General features: G+C 42.6%; 1 protein-coding gene across 5 annotated transcripts in view; it reads left to right on the top strand.

Moving 5' to 3' along the window:
• Positions 1-493: 493 nt before the first annotated feature.
• GRHL1 (grainyhead like transcription factor 1) overlaps positions 494-18,574 on the top strand; it is a 52,899-nt gene continuing 34,818 nt past the window's right edge. Inside the window, exons 1-8 of one of the 5 annotated variants that reach the window (XM_055327248.1) lie at positions 494-760; positions 4,753-4,939; positions 7,670-7,740; positions 10,073-10,463; positions 11,471-11,547; positions 12,974-13,130; positions 13,323-13,434; positions 14,414-14,508. In XM_055327248.1, coding sequence (XP_055183223.1) covers positions 678-760; positions 4,753-4,939; positions 7,670-7,740; positions 10,073-10,463; positions 11,471-11,547; positions 12,974-13,130; positions 13,323-13,434; positions 14,414-14,508 — 1,173 coding nt within the window. In that variant the 5' untranslated portion in view covers positions 494-677. Of the gene's footprint in view, positions 761-1,263; positions 1,453-1,974; positions 2,153-4,752; positions 4,940-7,669; positions 7,741-10,072; positions 10,464-11,470; positions 11,548-12,973; positions 13,131-13,322; positions 13,435-14,413; positions 14,509-18,574 lie in introns of those variants that run through there. The other 4 variants (XM_055327247.1, XM_055327250.1, XM_055327249.1 and 1 more) reach the window with 4 other exon arrangements.

Below are 18,574 nucleotides of genomic sequence, written 5' to 3' on the forward strand. Positions count from 1 at the left end.
AAGTGTGCCTCTGCCTCTCCGCCACCTCCTCCCCCACTTCTTCCTCGAAGGACTTTCCTCCTCAGCCTTCCAACCCGGGCTCCGCCCGTGCTCTCCAGCGGCCTGCTCTGCTTTTTCTCCCGCAGAACTTGCCACTGTCCAACACACCATACAATTTACTCATTGTGTTTATGGTCTGTCCGCGCCCCCCCCCCCCCCCCCCGATGAAGGCAGGCAGGCAGGGAGACGTGCTCACGATCCATCTCCAGCACCTGCAGCGATGCCTGGCGTACAGGACTTCTCTCAACCCAGACGGGTTGAGGCAGCGAGCAGACCCTGGAGAAGGAGGGAGCTTCAGCTCAGGACAGTTGGGGCCAGGGCAGGGTGGACGTGAGGGCCGGCTACAGGGCTGCGGAAGGCCCAGCGGCGGGCGGCAGATGCAGCCGGAGGAAGGAGCTCTGCGGGAGGGGGGAGAGGTGCAAGCCCCGATGGGGCGATGGGGTTTCCGACGGGCTTAAGGGGTGCGCAGGGATGAGAGGTGGGAGACGGGCAGGGCCAGCAGCGCGGGGCGGCGCGGAAGAAGGGCGCGCGGGCACCGGACCCGGCGCCGCGGCTGGAGGCTGATGCCACCGCTCGGCAGGTCCCACCCCGGCCGCGCGAGGGGGAACCGCGGTCAGGAGGCCGTCACCTAGCGGACAATGGAAGATGGGCGCGCGGGCGGTTCTCCAGCCCGACAGCTGCGGGGGGCTCGGCGACGACCCAGACGTCTGAGCTTTCGCAGGTAAAAGCCAGGAGCCTCGTAAATAAGTGGGCGCGGACGGAGGGGGACGGCGGGGGACGGCGGGGGGACGGCGGGCGGGGGCTCCGTCGCCGCAGCCGGGAGGGCTCCGGTGGGCTGGCGGAGGAAGGACCCCCGCCCCCCGCCCCCCGCGCACACACACACACAGGCCGGAGAAGGCGGCGCCAAGGCACGGCCAGTCCCTCGGGCGAGCCGCCAAGGGCCGCGGCTGCAGCGCCGGGCAGTGGGCGGGCGGCGGGGCGGGAGGAGCGCGCCGGGGGCCGCGCGGCCACGCCAGGCCCGGCGGGAGGCAGGCCAGGAGCGCGGGGCGCGCCGCACCGACGCGGCCACGCGGAGCGGCGGGCCCCGCCCCCGCGCCCCCCGCGCCGGCCAATCAGGCGGCGCCGCCGGCCGCCCAGCCACGAGGCCCCGCCCCGGGCCGGCGCGCCGCCAGCCAATGGGCGGTCGAGCCCGGGCGCCCAGAGCGCGCAGCCCGCGCCGAGCCGGCTCAGAGCGAGAAAAGCGAACCCAACCCGTCGGGGCCGCCGCTCCGGACCTGCCGCCGCCGCCGCCGCCGCCGCCGCCGCCGCCGCCGCCGCCTCCTCCCCCCGGATCGGGTGTACTGTCCCAACCCGAAAGTCCAGTTCTGCGGCCCGGCAGCGGCGAGCAAGCGCGATGACACAGGAGTACGACAAGTGAGTGAGGCGGCGGCGCGCGGGTCCGGCCAGGCGGCTTCAGGCCGCCGCGGCGCGCAGGGCCGGCCGCACCTGCCGCGAGGCCCGGCGGGCGGGGGGCGGGGGTGGGAGGCGAGCCCGGGCGGGGGGGGGTCGCGGAGCAGGCCAGGTGGGGGGGGTCGCGGAGCAGGCCGCGCGTGTGGGGGCGCGCGTCTCGCCGTCCACTTTCTTCCCCGCAGCGGCCTCGGCGCTCGGCAACACCCCCCCCCCCCGCGCCTTTGTTCCCCCGAAGCCCCTGGGGGGACCCTTGTGTTGGAGACTGGATTCCGGAGGGGAGACCTCTCACCTCAGCCCCCTCCGCCTCAGCGGCCTTGTGGGGGGGCCTCCCCGCGGGCGCGCCCCCTGTCTGCGCCCTGCTGCTGGCCGGGGTGCGGGGAGGGAGACACGGGGCGCCCCGCGGGCTGCGGCCGCGACGTGTGGGCGTCCCGCTGCCCCCCGCCCCCCGCCCGGGTCAGGGTCCCCTTTGCTCAGGGGGTCGCGGCCAGCTCTTTGGGACCGGCTCCCCGGCTCGGGAGGTAGACGACGTCTCGGGTGATCGATCCCTCCTTGTCCGTGTCCTTCGGTCCGCCTGCTAGAACTTCCAAAAGGAGAAATTGAGGGAAAAGTTGAAGTGCTCTGATGTCCTGGCATCATCCCCCTCCCTCCTCCCCCCGCTGGCTGTGTGAGTGAGAAAATTGTTGTAGGAGTTACTTTGCCACTTGCATCATTGATGGTAATTACAGATTACTGTAATTAAAAATCCTCAGAAAATATCAAGAGGGTGAAATCTTCGAAATCACCGTGATAAACAGAACGTACTGTACTAATACGCCTTTCGGAGTTTGTGGTTAAAGAAATATTTTTGACAGATGCGAGGTGGTCAAGTAAAGATGTTCACATCAAAGGGACCCTGGGGGAGGCATTATTTCTGTCTTTCCTTACCACTTTTCTGCAAGTGTAAAATTGTTCCGAGTTTAAAGCATGAATTAAGGAAAGGAAAAAGTAACTTGGGCACCAAACCAATCCGTATACTTCAGTAAATCCAGACCAGAGGTATTCTTTCTAGTTTTAGAATTATTATTTAAGCGCGCTCTTTTTTCTTTTTCTTTTTTTTTTTTTTCGTGCTCTTTTTTTCTGATTTGGGAGGTTAGGCACCGTATGGGACACCGTAAGTGGATTAGATCTCGTGTTGTAGAATGTGCAGTTAAATCATGACTTGAAATACATTTCAGAAGTTTTTTGAGAGATCGTTGGTGGAGGGAGTTTAAGACTTAGGAGAGGTAGTGATGGGCCTTTAGGGACTAGCAACTGCCTGACTGTCATATGAGGAAGTAGACTAAGGCTCCTGGTTACTGTTTATTTCTTGACTTATGGTTTAGATAAGGCAAATTTCCAAAGCTAAAATTTTGGCCTTAGGCATGCTTTGAAAATGTAAGACACCTCCAGGGTGATCACAAACAAAAACCATTTGCAGAAAATATTTTCTGTTGCCTGTACAAATTTGGGATGGGGGTGGGAGAGAGAGGGAAGCTGAAAAACTAGCATTACGGGAATCGAATGAGCCAAGTGCTGTCATAATCTTCTGGAAGTAGCTATTACACTATTAATAATAGCTTAGCAGTACACCAGTAAATCACCTCAAGATACCACTGATTCAGTGGCTCTTACTTACACACTGCTCCTAAAGGTGTAGGGAATGCCCCTTTGTGTGTGTGTGTGTGTGTGTGTGTGTGTTTATTTATTGTGAAATTGAGATTAATACACGCAGCCTTCATTTTTAAATAAACTGCTTCATTGTTTTTTTCATTTGTTTATTTTGTGTTAGAATGATATACTCCCTCAAAAGTGCTGGCTTTTCCTACTAAATGTAATTAGTATTTGGATTTTATGCCTTGGAGTTTATGCCGAGACATGAGTTTAAAACATTGACTTTGAAATAAAACCTAATTTTGAGGATAAATCAAGTTGTTGGTCCGTGTTCCCTCCCCATTTCAAAGATGTTCTCCTTTTTGAAAATCTGTATCTGTTTTTTAAAGGGCCTGAGTGACTGCCAAACCCTAACCTTTGTTGATTACTTAAACAGATAATCAATCTTTCTACATTCACTTTTAGAGTAGGTAGGTCACCTTTAGGCCATTTGCATATTTCATTTGTGTGTTGCAATGAGAGCTGATCCTTAAATTTACTTGTTAGGATAGTGATAATTCAGAGTAGGTTTGGACATTAACAATTTTTTTCCCTTAAAAAAAAAAAAACCTTTCATTTTGCTGGAGTTCATGTTCCACTTTTTCTTCTTATTGACTTATTAAATAATACCAACTGAACAGTTGTTGAGACTGTTTACATTTCAAGTTTTGGGAATCAGTAATGTTTGTTTTAATCTTTAAAATTAAATCTTCTGTAAGACTTGACTAAGATCTCCGTTGATTTTCTGGATTTTTCCCACCAGACTACAGTGTTAAAATGAAATCGTTCTTGCCCAGTGTGAAAATCTAGTAAAGATTCTTAAAAACAGATTTCCCACCTATTTTCTTAAAAAGCTCTTTTTGTTCAGAGGCTTTATTTATTGTTGTAGATTCTTAAGTGTTTATCTCTGAGATAAACAGTTAACTCTCATGCCAGAAAATTATGCCTCCTTATTGATTTACAGTCCCCTTTGGCCACATTCCATCTCAATCTGCTGGTAATCAGTAGAATATTCTAACTTTCTCATATACCCCCGAGGATTGAACGAAATAGCTCTTTTTCTTTCCGCCCCCTCCTCCTCTCTCCCTGGTTTGTGGGTAGGAAAGTTTTTAAGGCATGGTATCAACAGAAGGAAGAGGGAAGTAACATGTAGCAGCATGATGACTGAATCGTGTATACTCTCTTTAAGAGGGTACAGTCCTGTCTGCAGATGTCTGAGGAGAATGAATGTTCTGTTTTGCCTTACTTTGTCCTTGTGTTTGTTTACTTAAATGTTTGAATAGCCTGGCATTTTCTTGGAGTGTTTTTTGTTTTGTTTTGTTTTTGCCAAATAGTATATCCTGGGTCACATATATAGGTTGACTTCAGGCTCCCTGGCTGCCTCAATACCATATATCTTACTGGGGACCTGTTGGCATGCATTCAAGTGGGTTGTCTACTGGTCTTGTCTTCATTTACTTTGCTGGGGTGGGTCACTGGGCTGTTTTATTGAAATATCAAAGAATTGGTTGTTTTGGTCTTTAAAAATTAGCTTATGGTGCCTTGTGGTAAAAAGTATGAGATATATGTGTATATATGTTTTTAATTTCTCTGAAGCAAACGGCCAGTGTTGGTTCTTCAGAATGAAGCACTTTATCCACAGCGGCGCTCCTATACGAGTGAGGATGAAGCCTGGAAATCTTTCCTGGAAAACCCTCTCACTGCAGCAACCAAAGCGATGATGAGCATCAATGGAGATGAAGACAGTGCAGCTGCACTGGGCTTGCTCTATGACTATTACAAGGTAGACGTGCCTCCTCTTTTAAAAACCTAACGACAGTCCAAGATGCACTTGATTCAACAGCGTGTAAAACAGTAATTTGCTGGTAGAATGTAATGCAAGTTGCTTCTCTAGTGACTATAAATAGTTTAATGAGTGCTTTGACTTACTGTGGTTCAAAGCTGAAAATCTACGATCATAGAATCAAAGGGTTGTTTTTAAAATGGGTGAAGTAGCCAGCTGTTCTAGCTCAATCTGAAAGGTGAAGCTATCATAAAAGAAGATGGTAGATGTGTCGTATTGGGATTGAACGTTTTACTAAAGGTGCTTCTTGGTGCCCCGAAGAGTAGAGAGTGGTTCATTTACCTGTGCTCCAACCTTTATGTGGAATGATTTCCTTTTCTTTACATGATATTACAGAGCCTTTTGATTTGATTGTAGGATTTGTGAAGTAAAAAAAGCTATTTTCTAGTCTTGGAGTTTCTAGTTCTAAGAGTGGGATGTGTTTTGTTGCCTTTTCTATAGATTAGTCTTGAGTAATCTGTTCTCTGCCTGGAGTTTTATGTGATGTTCTTGTCTGGAGATCTGTATCCTCATCATCGTCCTCATAATACTAGCTACCACTTACTGATTATTTGTATCACACTAGACATGTTATCAGCATACATGTTATTTCTGATTTCCAGAAAGCCTGCAAAATATGTGGTATGATCCCTGTTTTGCAGATGGGAAAAAAAAAATTAAGTTCTCAAGTCACACAACTAGTATGTGTTACATCCAGGATTTCAGGCCTGGTCTGGATTGTGCCAAAGTCATCCTCTTCAGCTGCCATGCTGTCTCCTATGGAACGTACTTTGCTTGATTTATTCTTTGGCATTCTTCTTTCTGCCCAATAATACTATGTGGTGATGGCTATATATCACAGCTTATTTTTTGCCATATTTTTGTTTTTAAAACTTCCAGATTTAGAGAAAACTTAAATTTAATTGGATGATTAACTCCCAGATACTTTCACCTAGATTCACCAGTTGCTTGCCTTTTGTTACATTCTGGTACTATATTCCTTCCTGAATATAAGAACTGCAGAGGGAAAAACGCAAAGAAGATAGCTTGATTATTATTACCGAGTTAGGGTGGGACCTAAACAAAAGATTTAATTATTTTCTGATATGAGGCCATGTATCCAGCTTGTTGTTTGAGAGACTGAGGTAAGTTTTGTCTTGGTTTTTAATTTGAATGTGAAGGGAAACTTGTGTAGTAACTAATGATACTATAAGAAATCTTTGCCTGGGAAGTAGAGCCAAAGAATTCCTTTGAAGTAGAACTTATGAGATACCTGTTCTTCATATGGCTTGTTTTATTGACTCAATCAGTGTAAAAATCATAAGTTTCTAAGTATTAATTATGAAATTTGAAGTTACATATTTTTAACTAAACTTTTGAAAATGAGAGAAGACCAACAAGTTTAGTGACAAAGACTGATGTAATGATTGCTGGGGTTGTAGGTGTATGTGCTTTAAATAAAGGATCCTAAAAGTATTTTATAGGGGATCCCTGGGTGGCTCAGCGGTTTGGTGCCTGCCTTTGGTCCAGGGCGCAATCCTGGAGTCCCGGGATCGAGTTCTGCGTTAGGCTCCATGCATGGAGCCTGCTTCTCCCTCTTCCTGTGTCTCTGCCTCTCTCTCTTTCTCTGTGTCTATCATGAATAAATAAATAAAATCTTTTAAAAAATATTTTATACATCATGTCTGTCCATTAAGGTAAACAATCTTAGTACTAATATGTCAGGCTTCCTGTGATAGGTGTAGTGATATTTTCTTTTTTAAATGAACTGATTTGTTTCAGTTCTTTGGATATAAGCATTTCTGTTGTTTTTGTATAATAATTGAGTAGCCTCCATGCCCAGTGTGGAGCTTGACCTGGGGCTTGAACTCATGACCCTGAGATCAAGACCTAAGCTGAGATGAAGAGTCAGACAGCTACTTGAGCCACCCAGTCACCCCTACATAATAGCTTTGATAAAGCTTTAAAAGCACATTAACACACAAAACAATTTATTTTGTGTTTAAAGGTAATTATATTCATACATTCACAATGAAAACAGTTTCAAACACTTAGCAGTTTTGGGGTACATGTTTGGAGTTAGTCTCAGGTGGGTTGATGTCTACATTACGCCTGTAAGGTTAGCCTTTCACTTCCTGTGTAGAGAAGAGCAGAATCAAAAACAGAACAAACTGAGTTCGATTTGTCCTTTGGATACCAGGCAGTGTGAATCCCAGAGTATCTGAAGAAATTTGTCATTTGAAGCCAGCACTTGTATCTTGGAAATGAACTGTTGGTATAGCTGATCCTTTTGATTGTGCATTTGATATGAAAGGAAGGAGTGAGAACACTGAGAGTCCAGTTGTATTTTCAGTAACTTCTTTATTCTATTGTGTGGATAAATGGGTAAAACCAAGCCAGAGGTATGTCTTTTACGAGATGAAACCCAAACTCAATGACAAAGTAAATTTGTGATGCCCTGAGTTTATCTGGCAACTAAAGAATTGTCAGTTTTTACATATTAATCTGGTGACCAGATTTGTAAGCTCTTGAGGACAGACACTGTCTTATTTATTGTGTATCCCTGCAGCCTGGCATTTGGTAGGCGATCAAGTAGACATATGAATGGTTGAACTAACTGAAAATTAAGAGGCTGTATTTATACTCCACTAAGTGAGAACTAAATTGTTGTCATGTTTGTTAATATCTAAGGTGCCAAGAGAGAGGAGGTCTTCAACAGCAAAGCCAGATGTTGAGCACCCAGAACCAGACCACAGCAAAAGGTAATGTCTGATAGAGAGCATAGAATAGTACTGTTGTATTTTCACAGGTTCCTATGAAAATAAAGCAGGAGTTTAAATGAAAAAGCTCTAGTGGAAGAGTTAGGTGATAATTATGATTCTGTTGCTCTGAGAAGTTGCCAGTGTCTTTAGATCCTTTCTGCAAAACAAAGCATTAACTTTCTTTTTCTGTGGAGGAATGTTTTTAGTAATAATGTAAGTGAACTGTTCCCTTACTTGTCTTTGAGTTTCTCTTAAGAAGGGTGTGGCTTAAGGCAAAGGTGGGGGTCCTTTAAAACAAATTAAGTACCAATGATGTTGAATAATGGTCTAAGTAAAACTTGACGAGACAGCAGTATTCCATACTTCTGTTGAAGTTATTTTGGGTTAAAACTTTCAGAACATTAAGGCTTGACTTTATAGCCATGAAAAAAGAAAATTAAACATACTTTTTAAATTTCCCCGTGTTCTATTAGTAATAGAAGAGTAGAATTTATCTATTTATTTAGAGAGTTCAAGAATGGAGGGACAGAGGGAGAGAGAGAATCTTTTTTAGATTTTATTTATTTATTCATGAGAGACACAGAGAGAGAGAGGCAGAGACAGAGGCAGAGGGAGAAGCAGGCTCCATGCAGAGAGCCCAACACGGGACTCGATCCTGGGTTTCTAGGATCAGGCTCTGGGCTAAAGGCAGCGTTAAACCGCTGGGCCACCAGGGCTGCTTGAGAGAGAGAATCTTAAGCAGACTCCATGCCTAGCTCAGAGCCCAGCATGGGGCTCCATCTCCCGACCCTGATATCATGACCTGAGATGAAATCAAGAGTCAAACGGGTCACTCACTAAGCTTTCTAGGCACCCCAGGAGTAAAATATTTTTAAAGAAAGAGTGATCACTCATAATCCCACTATCTGAACCATTTATTTATTTACTATTTGGGTATTGGTGCACATTTTATGTGGTTGTGGTTGTATTCACAGATAACATTTGTTAGTTTGTGTTCTTCTACTTAATCCCTTCCATAAGTGTTTTACATGTTGCTATTTTAATCTTCATAATTACCTTTTAGAGAAGGGCTTAGGCTTTTATTATGTTACTTTTTATTATGGGCATTTTTTTTTTTTTTTGTTTTTTTTTTATAAATTAATTTTTATTGGTGTTCGATTTACCAACATACAGAATAACACCCAGTGCTCATCCCGTCAAGTGTACCCCTCAGTGATTATGGGCATTTTCAAACAACAGAAGTAAAGAAATATAAGCCTATGTGTATCATTATTAGCTTCAACAGTTACTAACATAATTCCTCCTGTTTGATCTACTCTTCCCTCTTCTCCAACTTTTAAATTAACAATTAGTTTATTTTGCTATAGTTTGAAGCAAAACTTAGTTATCCTAACATTAAGGCTGTGATTTTTTTTACTACTACAGAGCCTCAACAAACAACTTTCTAGAAAGCTTTTTCCTTTATTTCTTTCATAAATTCTCAGGTTTGAACATTTCATTGATTGAAATGTACAAAACTGCCAAGTTGCTTTCTTCCTTAAAGGTATCAGCTTATATTGTTTGAGGGGGCTTTGAAAATTCATTAATTGTATTGTGGACTAGAAATCATCTTCTGTTGTCCAGGATATTTAAATCAAAAGTAATTGTATGCAAATATATCTACCTGTACAGTGTAAGCATTGGTTTTTTTTTTCTTTAGTGGTAGAGAAAGCCCAATAGGCATAGGTACTAGGAAAAGTGGTGGCCAAGTGATAATAGTTCATACTTCCTGAACTCTTGTGTGCCAGGCATTATTATACATATTTGAGTGTATCATCTCATTTCATCCTCATCATCACCTTGTGAGGATAGATATGTTTATTACCCCCATTTTATAGATGAATATGTGTACTTAACGAAGAGATAAAATAGCTCACCAAGTGTCACAGAATTTGAACCAAGGTGGAAGCTTGAAGCTCCAGCCAGTTACATTTGTAGCTTCAGGCTTCTAGTGAAATATGACCATTGTATTAGGATTATTGAAAATAAAGTGTAGTAGAGGAGAGCTCTGAGTTCTCTATACTTCAATGAAATTTTGCCTGACACTTTTGGACTTTATGACTGATAACCACAAAGTCTTTCTTTTTCTTGCTCTCGTAATGGGTTGTCATTGCCATTTTCTATTTATTTGGTTTCTTCCAAGTGTATTATTATTATTATTATTATTACTGTTGCACAGGACCCAATGGCCCATTGCCGTTAGGAAAATAAAAATTGTTAAAGAACTGTATGTGTGGGGAAGTAGTGAGTTTCATTGAGTTTGAAAACACAGTTTTCTTTTCTTTTCTTAAAGAAACAGCATACCTAATGTGACTGAGCAGTCCCTCATTTCTGCTGGAGAAAACAGAGTGCAAGTACTGAAAAATGTGCCATTTAACATTGTCCTTCCCCATGGCAACCAACTGGGCATTGATAAGAGAGGCCATCTAACAGCTCCTGATACTACAGTCACTGTCTCCATAGCAACAATGCCTACTCACTCCATCAAGACAGAAACCCAGCCCCATGGTTTTGCTGTGGGAATCTCTCCAGCAGTGTATCATCCTGAGCCCACTGAGCGGGTGGTGGTTTTCGACCGGAATCTTAATGCTGACCAGTTCAGCTCTGGTGCTCAACCCCCAAATGCTCAAAGACGAACTCCAGACTCTACCTTCTCAGAGACCTTCAAGGAAGGCGTTCAGGAGGTACAGGAAATGCAAGCATCTTCCTAAGACTTTTGTGTGTTTGTATAAGTATTGGGTTCCACCTCTTCCTTGTTATGTAAGCTTGAAACTCAGCCTGAAATGAATGGATTAGGAACAAAAGATTTTTTTCTTTCCTTTTTTTTTTTTTTAAACGAGAAAAGGCCCATGGGTATAATTTGTAAACTAAACCTACAAAACCAGAAATTATTATCAAGGGCACATGGCTAATCTTACCAGCATTTGAGTTAACAATTATGATTTCAGCTAAGTGATTTGTTGGAAAAAGAGAACCCCATACATAATCTTCCATCAACAACAGATATCTCCACATAAGTCTGTTTTCAGCTTTTGTCCTAGACCAAAACAAGATCCCTGTAATTGGTCTCAATATAAAATGACTTCTTATGTATTTGTTTGGTCTCTCTTGGTTGGTAGTATAGTCAGGGAGGCAGTAGGTCTTGATGATAAATGTGTTGTGTAAAATTTACAGATTAACTCTAAATGCTTTGGGGGTTTTGTGGTGATGAAAAAAGTTAGGGAGTGAAGAAGCTATATTTAATGTCTCATGGGGGAAAGGAACATCCCTCTGGCTTATGGAGTTAGGAATAGAATAGCCTTTTCTGAAAGAATGCACCAGTCCATCATCGGTGATGCAGACCTGATACTGTACCTTCACTTGGTGTGATGATCCCTGTAATCGCAAGATTTCGGTTGCAGATTCTAGAGTTTGAACAGAATTGAGATGTGTGGGGAAGTTGGGAAAAGGGGAGTAAGACAGCACTCTGGGGGAGTGCCTGCATAGATTGTCCTCATCTAATCGAGTGGCATATAAAAACGGATATTTTTCTTTCAGAATTTTTTTGTAGAGTTAAAATTCTTATTAAAATGAATATTGAATGAGTAGTGGGTTGCTGTAAGCCACATACTTCTGTGCTGTACCACATATTGGTCTTTAGTAAGCCTGATAACCAGTTAAATAGTTGTGGCTTATTACGTTGATATTTCAGGTTTTCTTCCCTTCGGATCTCAGTCTCCGGATGCCTGGCATGAATTCAGAGGACTATGTTTTTGACAGTGTTTCTGGGTAATAGTTGTCTTTTAATTTGATTTTTAACTTTCAGCTTTTATGACTTTTTTGTTAATTTGATACTGGAAAATCAGAGGTGGCTTTGGTGGTATTAGCTTTGCTAGAGGACATTTGCTTTAGTGCATTTAATTTTGAACTCTGTACTGTGTTTCATGTTTCTTTAATTCCTGGTGTTGGTGCTTTTTCTTTCCTTCAGTTTCTTTATGTGATGCTAGTAGAATGGAGTCTAAAAGAAGAGATGAGGCGATTAAATTAGACCTCTGAGCTCCCTTCTGTTTCCTAAAGCATATAATTCTGTGAAAATTTAGGAATAACATCAAGTGGATAAAGGCTTTTATTTATTAGCCTCACTCATGGTAAAATAAACGAAGTCAGCTTTTTTCTGACCTGAAAGCCTCTTCTTTTAAAACCTCACAAAATTGTACCTCTCACTGGGAATATGAATATCTTCCAAGTTAATTATGAAAATGTACAAACACCTTCAATTGTTTTTTAAAAGCATTTACGATTTCATTTTATAATTTTGTTTTATGCATTTTTTGTATGTTATATCTTGAAGTAAAAACAGTTGATTTCTAAAAGTCTAGGATTTTATGGAAATTTAGACTTCCCTTAAAGATCTATATCAAGGTGCAGGAGTCACAAACTCAGATGCCTGTAGGATCTAAGATAGGGGTCAGTAAACTTTTTCTGTAAAGGATCAGCTAATACATATTTAAGCTTTGTGGGCCTTAGAGCCTCTGTTGCAACTGCACAGCTCTGCCACTGCATTACAAAAGTAGCTATAGATAGTACATAAATAAAGGGTATGTTTGTATTCCAATAAAACTTTATTTATAAGAATAGGTGTAATTTTCGATCCCTGGTCTAGGAAGGTTATTAAACAACTTGAGGGAGATACATGCATGTCACTTTAAGGTGATACTAACTGTAGAGAACTGTGCAATGCTCATCCAAAGACATTTAAATTACAAGCAAAAACAACAAAAAAGTGCTGTGCAAACCAAATCGAATTTAATCAGAGGACTACCAGCCACCTGTTTGCAACCTTTGCTGGGTAAATACCAAATTGGCAGTAGTATCTTGTGAGATTGCCTTCCAAAGTCCTTTTTGGCTACTTTGCTATCTTTAATATCCTTAGCTTCCAAACTTTGAATTTTTTACTTTATTACTTCATAGAATTTCTAGTTGGCATTTTGTAGCCTCGCAAATGAGAGAGTTGAGAATATCTGCATTGCTTAAGGTTATATTTATGGTGTAAGAAGTAGCGAATGCTATTTATAATACGACAGTCAGTTGTATGTTTCCTGATAGTTGGCTATTTGCATACATCCACATAGAAGCATTTCAAGATTGAGCTAAAGCATAAAGAAAGCTTCCAAAAGAGTGGATTAGAGAGCTGTGACTCTTTTTTGTTCTTTAGGAACAACTTTGAATATACCCTAGAAGCCTCAAAATCACTTCGACAGAAACCAGGAGATAGCACCATGACATACCTGAACAAAGGCCAGTTTTACCCTGTCACTCTGAAAGAGGTGAACAGCAGTGAGGGGATCCACCGGCCCATCAGCAAAGTCCGAGTAAGTTCTGTTCTTAGTTCTCTTCTCTCGGAAAGCTGATCAGAGCTTAATAGTCCCAGGTCTGAAGAAGATCTAAATGAAGATCCAAAATTGCAGTTTTTAGCCCTAACTGTAAAATATAACACTGAGTAAGATTGCCAAAAGAGACTCACCGTTTAGTGTCTTTATGTGATAATGCATTTTCTTTCATAGAGTGTGATCATGGTGGTTTTTGCAGAAGACAAAAGCAGAGAAGATCAGTTAAGGCATTGGAAGTACTGGCACTCCCGGCAGCACACAGCTAAACAAAGATGCATTGATATAGGTAAGGAGCTGTGGGGCCTGCTTTTATTCCCAGAGGTGCACGCATCCAGTTTTCTCATTCCAATTATTTTTGGCAGTGATCAGCTTCCTGCCAAAAGCATTTGAATTTTTATGCCAGCTACTGATCTGTTCCAAACCCTGTTCTCGGCCTCCTGGAATCAGTGCTTTTAACATTACTTCCTTCATAAGGACATATGGCGCAGCGGGCTGTGGCTCTCCAAATGACACTGGGACCAGAAGCTTTATAGCTTGCTCACATAAGAGTGTCCTGCTCTTTGGTCTGCAGAGTTTTTGAGGTGAAGAGTCTTCTTTAAGAGATACCAGATTATCCGTAGATGATGGTAGAGTGGAGAAAACAACCTAAATAAACAAGTAAAAGCAAATACTGCTGGCATGCACTTACCTAACAATCTCTCATTTACATGTTGAACTGCACTGCTAACTCTTCTGTCTTTAAAGAGACCCAGAGATGGATCTCTTGGGTTATAGCAACAGACCTGTGCAAATCCATATTTAATGAAGTGGCTTGATGAGAATGTCTGTTTTTGCCATGTGTATAATTTTTGTATAAAACCATTGTCTATATCACAAGATGGCCCTTAATCTTAGCATTACTCTTTCATCTTTTGTAACATGATATTCTATTTTCAGAAAACATAAAAGAGCTGAGTTCTAATCTTGGTTCTCCAGGCTAGTTTTGTGACCTTGGGACAATTACTTAAACTTTTTAGTTCCAAGTATCGCAATTTTGACATAATGAGAAAAAATTAAATCTGTCTAAGCTTACCTCTATTTTAAATATCTTGTGATTCTTTTTCTTCATTTTGTGAACCCTAAAATGGGTTAAAAATATCAACAAAATGTTAATTTAAGTTTTTCAGAGGCGGTAATATGGGGAGTGGAATCTTACTTTGAACCACTAGAATCTCATATTGGAACCAGAAATCATGATTTCTCTTTCTTTTTCATCGCCCATGTAGCTGACTATAAAGAGAGCTTCAATACCATCAGTAACATTGAGGAGATTGCGTATAATGCCATTTCCTTCACTTGGGACATTAATGATGAAGCAAAGGTAGGTAACGGAGTCCAGGGGCTCCTCCTCTGCTTCCAGCTTTTTGAGGGAAAGTGGGAGAAGCTTAATGATTTGACAACTGTTTTTTTTTTTTTTTTATGGTTTTACATGTTTTTGTTCTTTTGCTAAGGAATAGGGAAAATAAACTGGATAAGAAGATAAGACTAGAGCCATTAAGTCATGAAGTGCATGAAAATGAGACAAAGGGATCCCTGGGTGGCGCAGCAGTTTGGCGCCTGCCTTTGGCCCAGGGCATGATCCTGGAGACCCGGGATCGAATCCCACATCGGGCTCCCAGTGCATGGAGCCTGCTTCTCCCTCTGCCTATGTCTCTGCCTCTCTCTCTCTCTGTGTGACTATCATAAATAAATTTAAAAAAAAAATTAAAAAAAAAAAGAAAATGAGACAAGACTTTGGGAGAAGTAGTAGCTGTTGTCTCATTAGCTTTGTCCTTCTGAGTCAACAGACCCAGCTGGGTTCTCAACTTTCTCTCTTTTCATTATTTTACATTTTTTGAAAGTACAGTTTCTCCCAGATGTTATGAAGCTGTCCTTGTTCCCTCTCCTTCCTACAAAAGGGACAGTTTTTGTCGACCTGCATCAGCACATGTGTTGCAGTGTGTGAGCCCACAGATTGGGGGGGGGGGAGCCTGCCACTTTGCACTGCTTGTTGGGGTGCCTGACACCTCATTCCCTGTGTTCCTTATCCTCATTGCAGAATGACGTTAATACCTGCCTCCTGTCTCCTGAGGGCACACTCTGTGGGTTGTGAAGCTGTTGGAGTTCTTCAGAAAGGCCCTTATATACAAGTTATTGATAGCTCTACTCTCCTACTGTTACTTTCACATACAGCTGGAGTACGGTTTTCCTCTCTGAGGCTTTTCCTCATGAAGAATTGCCTCCAATTCACATGGTCATTTGGGTCATTCTATTCAGAGCTTTTGGTCCTTGTAAGAAAAATTAAGCATACTAAGTCATCTCTGCCCTTCCTACAGCATTCTTTCAGGATAATTCCTCTTTCACTGAATTATTAGAGCTTTGGTGTTTAGTGTTTTCTTTAGGTTAGTTTAAAAACTGGGAGCTCAGGGATCACCATAGAAACATATTAATTTGTGGGCAGTCCGGGTGGCGCAGATGGTTAGTACATGTTGCAGACATGCACTGTGCATTGCACTGCTCTATGTCAGGGACCAGATGCAAAGGGAGGATTACCTTCCTGTCCTCCTCAGCCTTTTTATTTTTTCTTTTACTTACTCAACAGGAATTTTAGCAATGATTAAATAAGACAGCATTAGGTATTATTGCATAATTTGACTTTTTACTGCCTAGGGTTGCCTTTTTCTTTTTCTTTTTTTAAGATTTTATTTATTTATTCATGAGAGATACAGAGAGAGAGGCAGAGACACAAGCAGAGGGAGAAGCAGGCTCCATGCAGGGAGCCCGATGCAGGACTCTATCCCAGGACCCCAGGATCACGCCCCGGGCCAAAGGCAGGCTCTAAACCACTGAGTCACTCAGGCGTCCCTAGGGTTGCTTTTTAAAAAATCATATGACTGGATTCTTGAGAACCATGTTAACTTGGTGTTATAATTTAGAATTGTTTTCCTTTCTTACTGGGGGCATCCTGTCTAAGGCAAAAGTGTGTCTTCAGTGGAGGATGTGGCGAGTCAGGTCTGCCAGTCTGTAAGGAAGTACAGGCAATTGCAGTTGCGCTGAGGTCTTCTTGCCAACCATCACCCCAATCCTATATGAGTATCCTCAGGTTGTATCCAGAGGCTGGTGCTTGATTAAACCCTGAATTCACTACAGAAGAGCTGTTAGGAGGAAAAGGAAACTTTTCTTTTACATAATTGTTACAGTTATTTTGAAATTAAATATCATAGGAAGACTCAGAACCCTTGGCCCTGTGACCTCCGGGTGCTTCTGTTCTTAAAGCAAAATAGAGATGGACTTCCTGTTTGCCATTAGGGACTAATTGAGAAATTGTGGAGGAAGTGATTGGGAACATGTAAGTCCTGAGTCTACTTTTCTGTCCTATCTGTGACTTGAGCTTTAGTCCCTTAGTTCACTAGCTCAATTTTCTCCCCTTTATCCCCCTAGGAAAATAAGAAGGCTGTGGTGGCCAACTCTCTTTCTCACTGGCATGTCATCAAGATTAATAAGCACTTGTCAGAGTGCCTGGAGATCTGGGCGGAAAGGCCCTGCATGTGGGCAGGGTGCTTTGTTTGTCTGATGTGTCACTCTTCAGGGTGGGAGTAATGAAAGCCCAGATGATGGGCCAGGATAATGGCTGCTTTTATTCTGAGGACCTTCGGCATATTGGTATTAAGGAGAGATATTGCTGGAGGTGTGTCTTAAGTAGCCTTAATAGCTACTTGTTCCTTGATGTAGGTAAATTCAGTTTTCATTTCGCCTTCCAGACCCCCAGCACGGACTTGTTTTTTTAAACCTTCGCCTGCTACCAGAAGGAGTTGGTGCCGTTTCTTAATGAGGCTGTTAACCTTTTGATGCTGCTATCAGGCATAGCTTCAAGCGTGTGGTGGAATTCAGTACCTAGATTCTCTGCTTGTCCTGGCCAAGTTGATGTTTTCTGTTTTTACACTTAAAGTAATTGGTGCCCCAGGGCAGCTAGAGTGAACAAGTGTACATGCAGAATCTTGTGTAGATTTTTTTTATTTTTAGTTCTTTTTCAAAAGTACCTACTTTCTTCTCATTTAGAATATATTTGTTGATTCTTAATTCCTGTTCATTCTCCCCCATAAACATAAGGGTTTTTTGTATATATGTGGTATTCCCTTTTCCCCCAGTATGCTTTAAAAAAAATCTCATATCCTCTTTTGGCCATGCCAGGATGAGTAAAACCAGAATTCTGGCCCAGTGTTGACATCTGAATCTTCCTTTAGCTTCTGTATCTCTCTTTGGAGGTGACTATGTTTTGAGGACATAAGAGGTTGAATCTTGAATGCCTATGTTTCAGTTTGGGAAGAACACTGCCCAAACTACACTTACCTCACGCTGTCCCTGTATACGCTCCCATCCATCAGTGTTATCATATACCTGTTATTACCATAGGAACTTGAAGGAGTTATGCAACTTGTGAAAAATCATGAGTTTTCAAAGTGGCAAGGAGGATGAAGCTGCTTTGAAAGCAGAGATAGCTTAGGAACAGTCCCCTAGGTAGCCCTAACCTCTCTACTGTGCAGACCTATTTGAATTCATTTTCCTGTCTTCCACATGAAGTTAGATTTGTCTAGGTAGCCAGGTTTCTTTTAAAGAGGCAGAAATCTCTGGACAAATTAAAGTCCATCAGACACTCAAAATCCCTTGTGGAATACCTTTATAATCCGATTTCTTTCCTTCTGATGTACATGTGAGATCAGCTGCTTGAGGTAATTTTGGCAGGGAGAAGCATCTACCTTTGAAACAGTAAAAGGTCGAACTCTGGTAAGGTGCTGAAGTTTAGAATTTGTGAGTTCTGAGGGCATTGGTCACATGGGAAAGAGGACTAGGAAGTGAGAAGGGTGCATGAGGAAGATAAGAGAAGGTACACACCTTCTTGGGCTAAATAAAGATTCTGTCCAGAGTTCACTGTACACCTCCTGCATCGCAGGGATTCATGACGTCAGCAAATAGCTAGTGCCTGCCATGAGCAAGGCACTGTGCTAAATCCAGGTTAATGACACCAGTGTTATAATTCAGGTGTATTGTAGGCTTAAATAGGTTTTTGTGGGAAAGCCTGAGATCCTAGATAGAACATCATGATTTCTAAGGGAAAGGGTGTTTATGCCACTTCACAGATGAACTTCGGAGACACTAATAATTTTTAAATTGGGACCATCTATCCTATCCAGTTACAGTATTTCCAGAACTCAGTGGTTAATTCTGGATAGCCTGCACATCTTGGCCTTGAGTTTTATTTCTTGCTTGGGTTGTAAACGTAAGAGTTTACAACAGCATTGAGATTTGGTTAGTGATAGGAGGTAAGGGCCTCTCAAAGCCTGAAGATCTAAAATAAATAGAGAAAACAGAAGTTAGGGAGAGAGAATTAACTTCATTAACTTCCTTGA

Source organism: Nyctereutes procyonoides, unplaced genomic scaffold (genome assembly GCF_905146905.1).
Source record: "Nyctereutes procyonoides isolate TBG_1078 unplaced genomic scaffold, NYPRO_anot_genome, whole genome shotgun sequence".
Classification (NCBI taxonomy): Eukaryota; Metazoa; Chordata; class Mammalia; order Carnivora; family Canidae; genus Nyctereutes; species Nyctereutes procyonoides.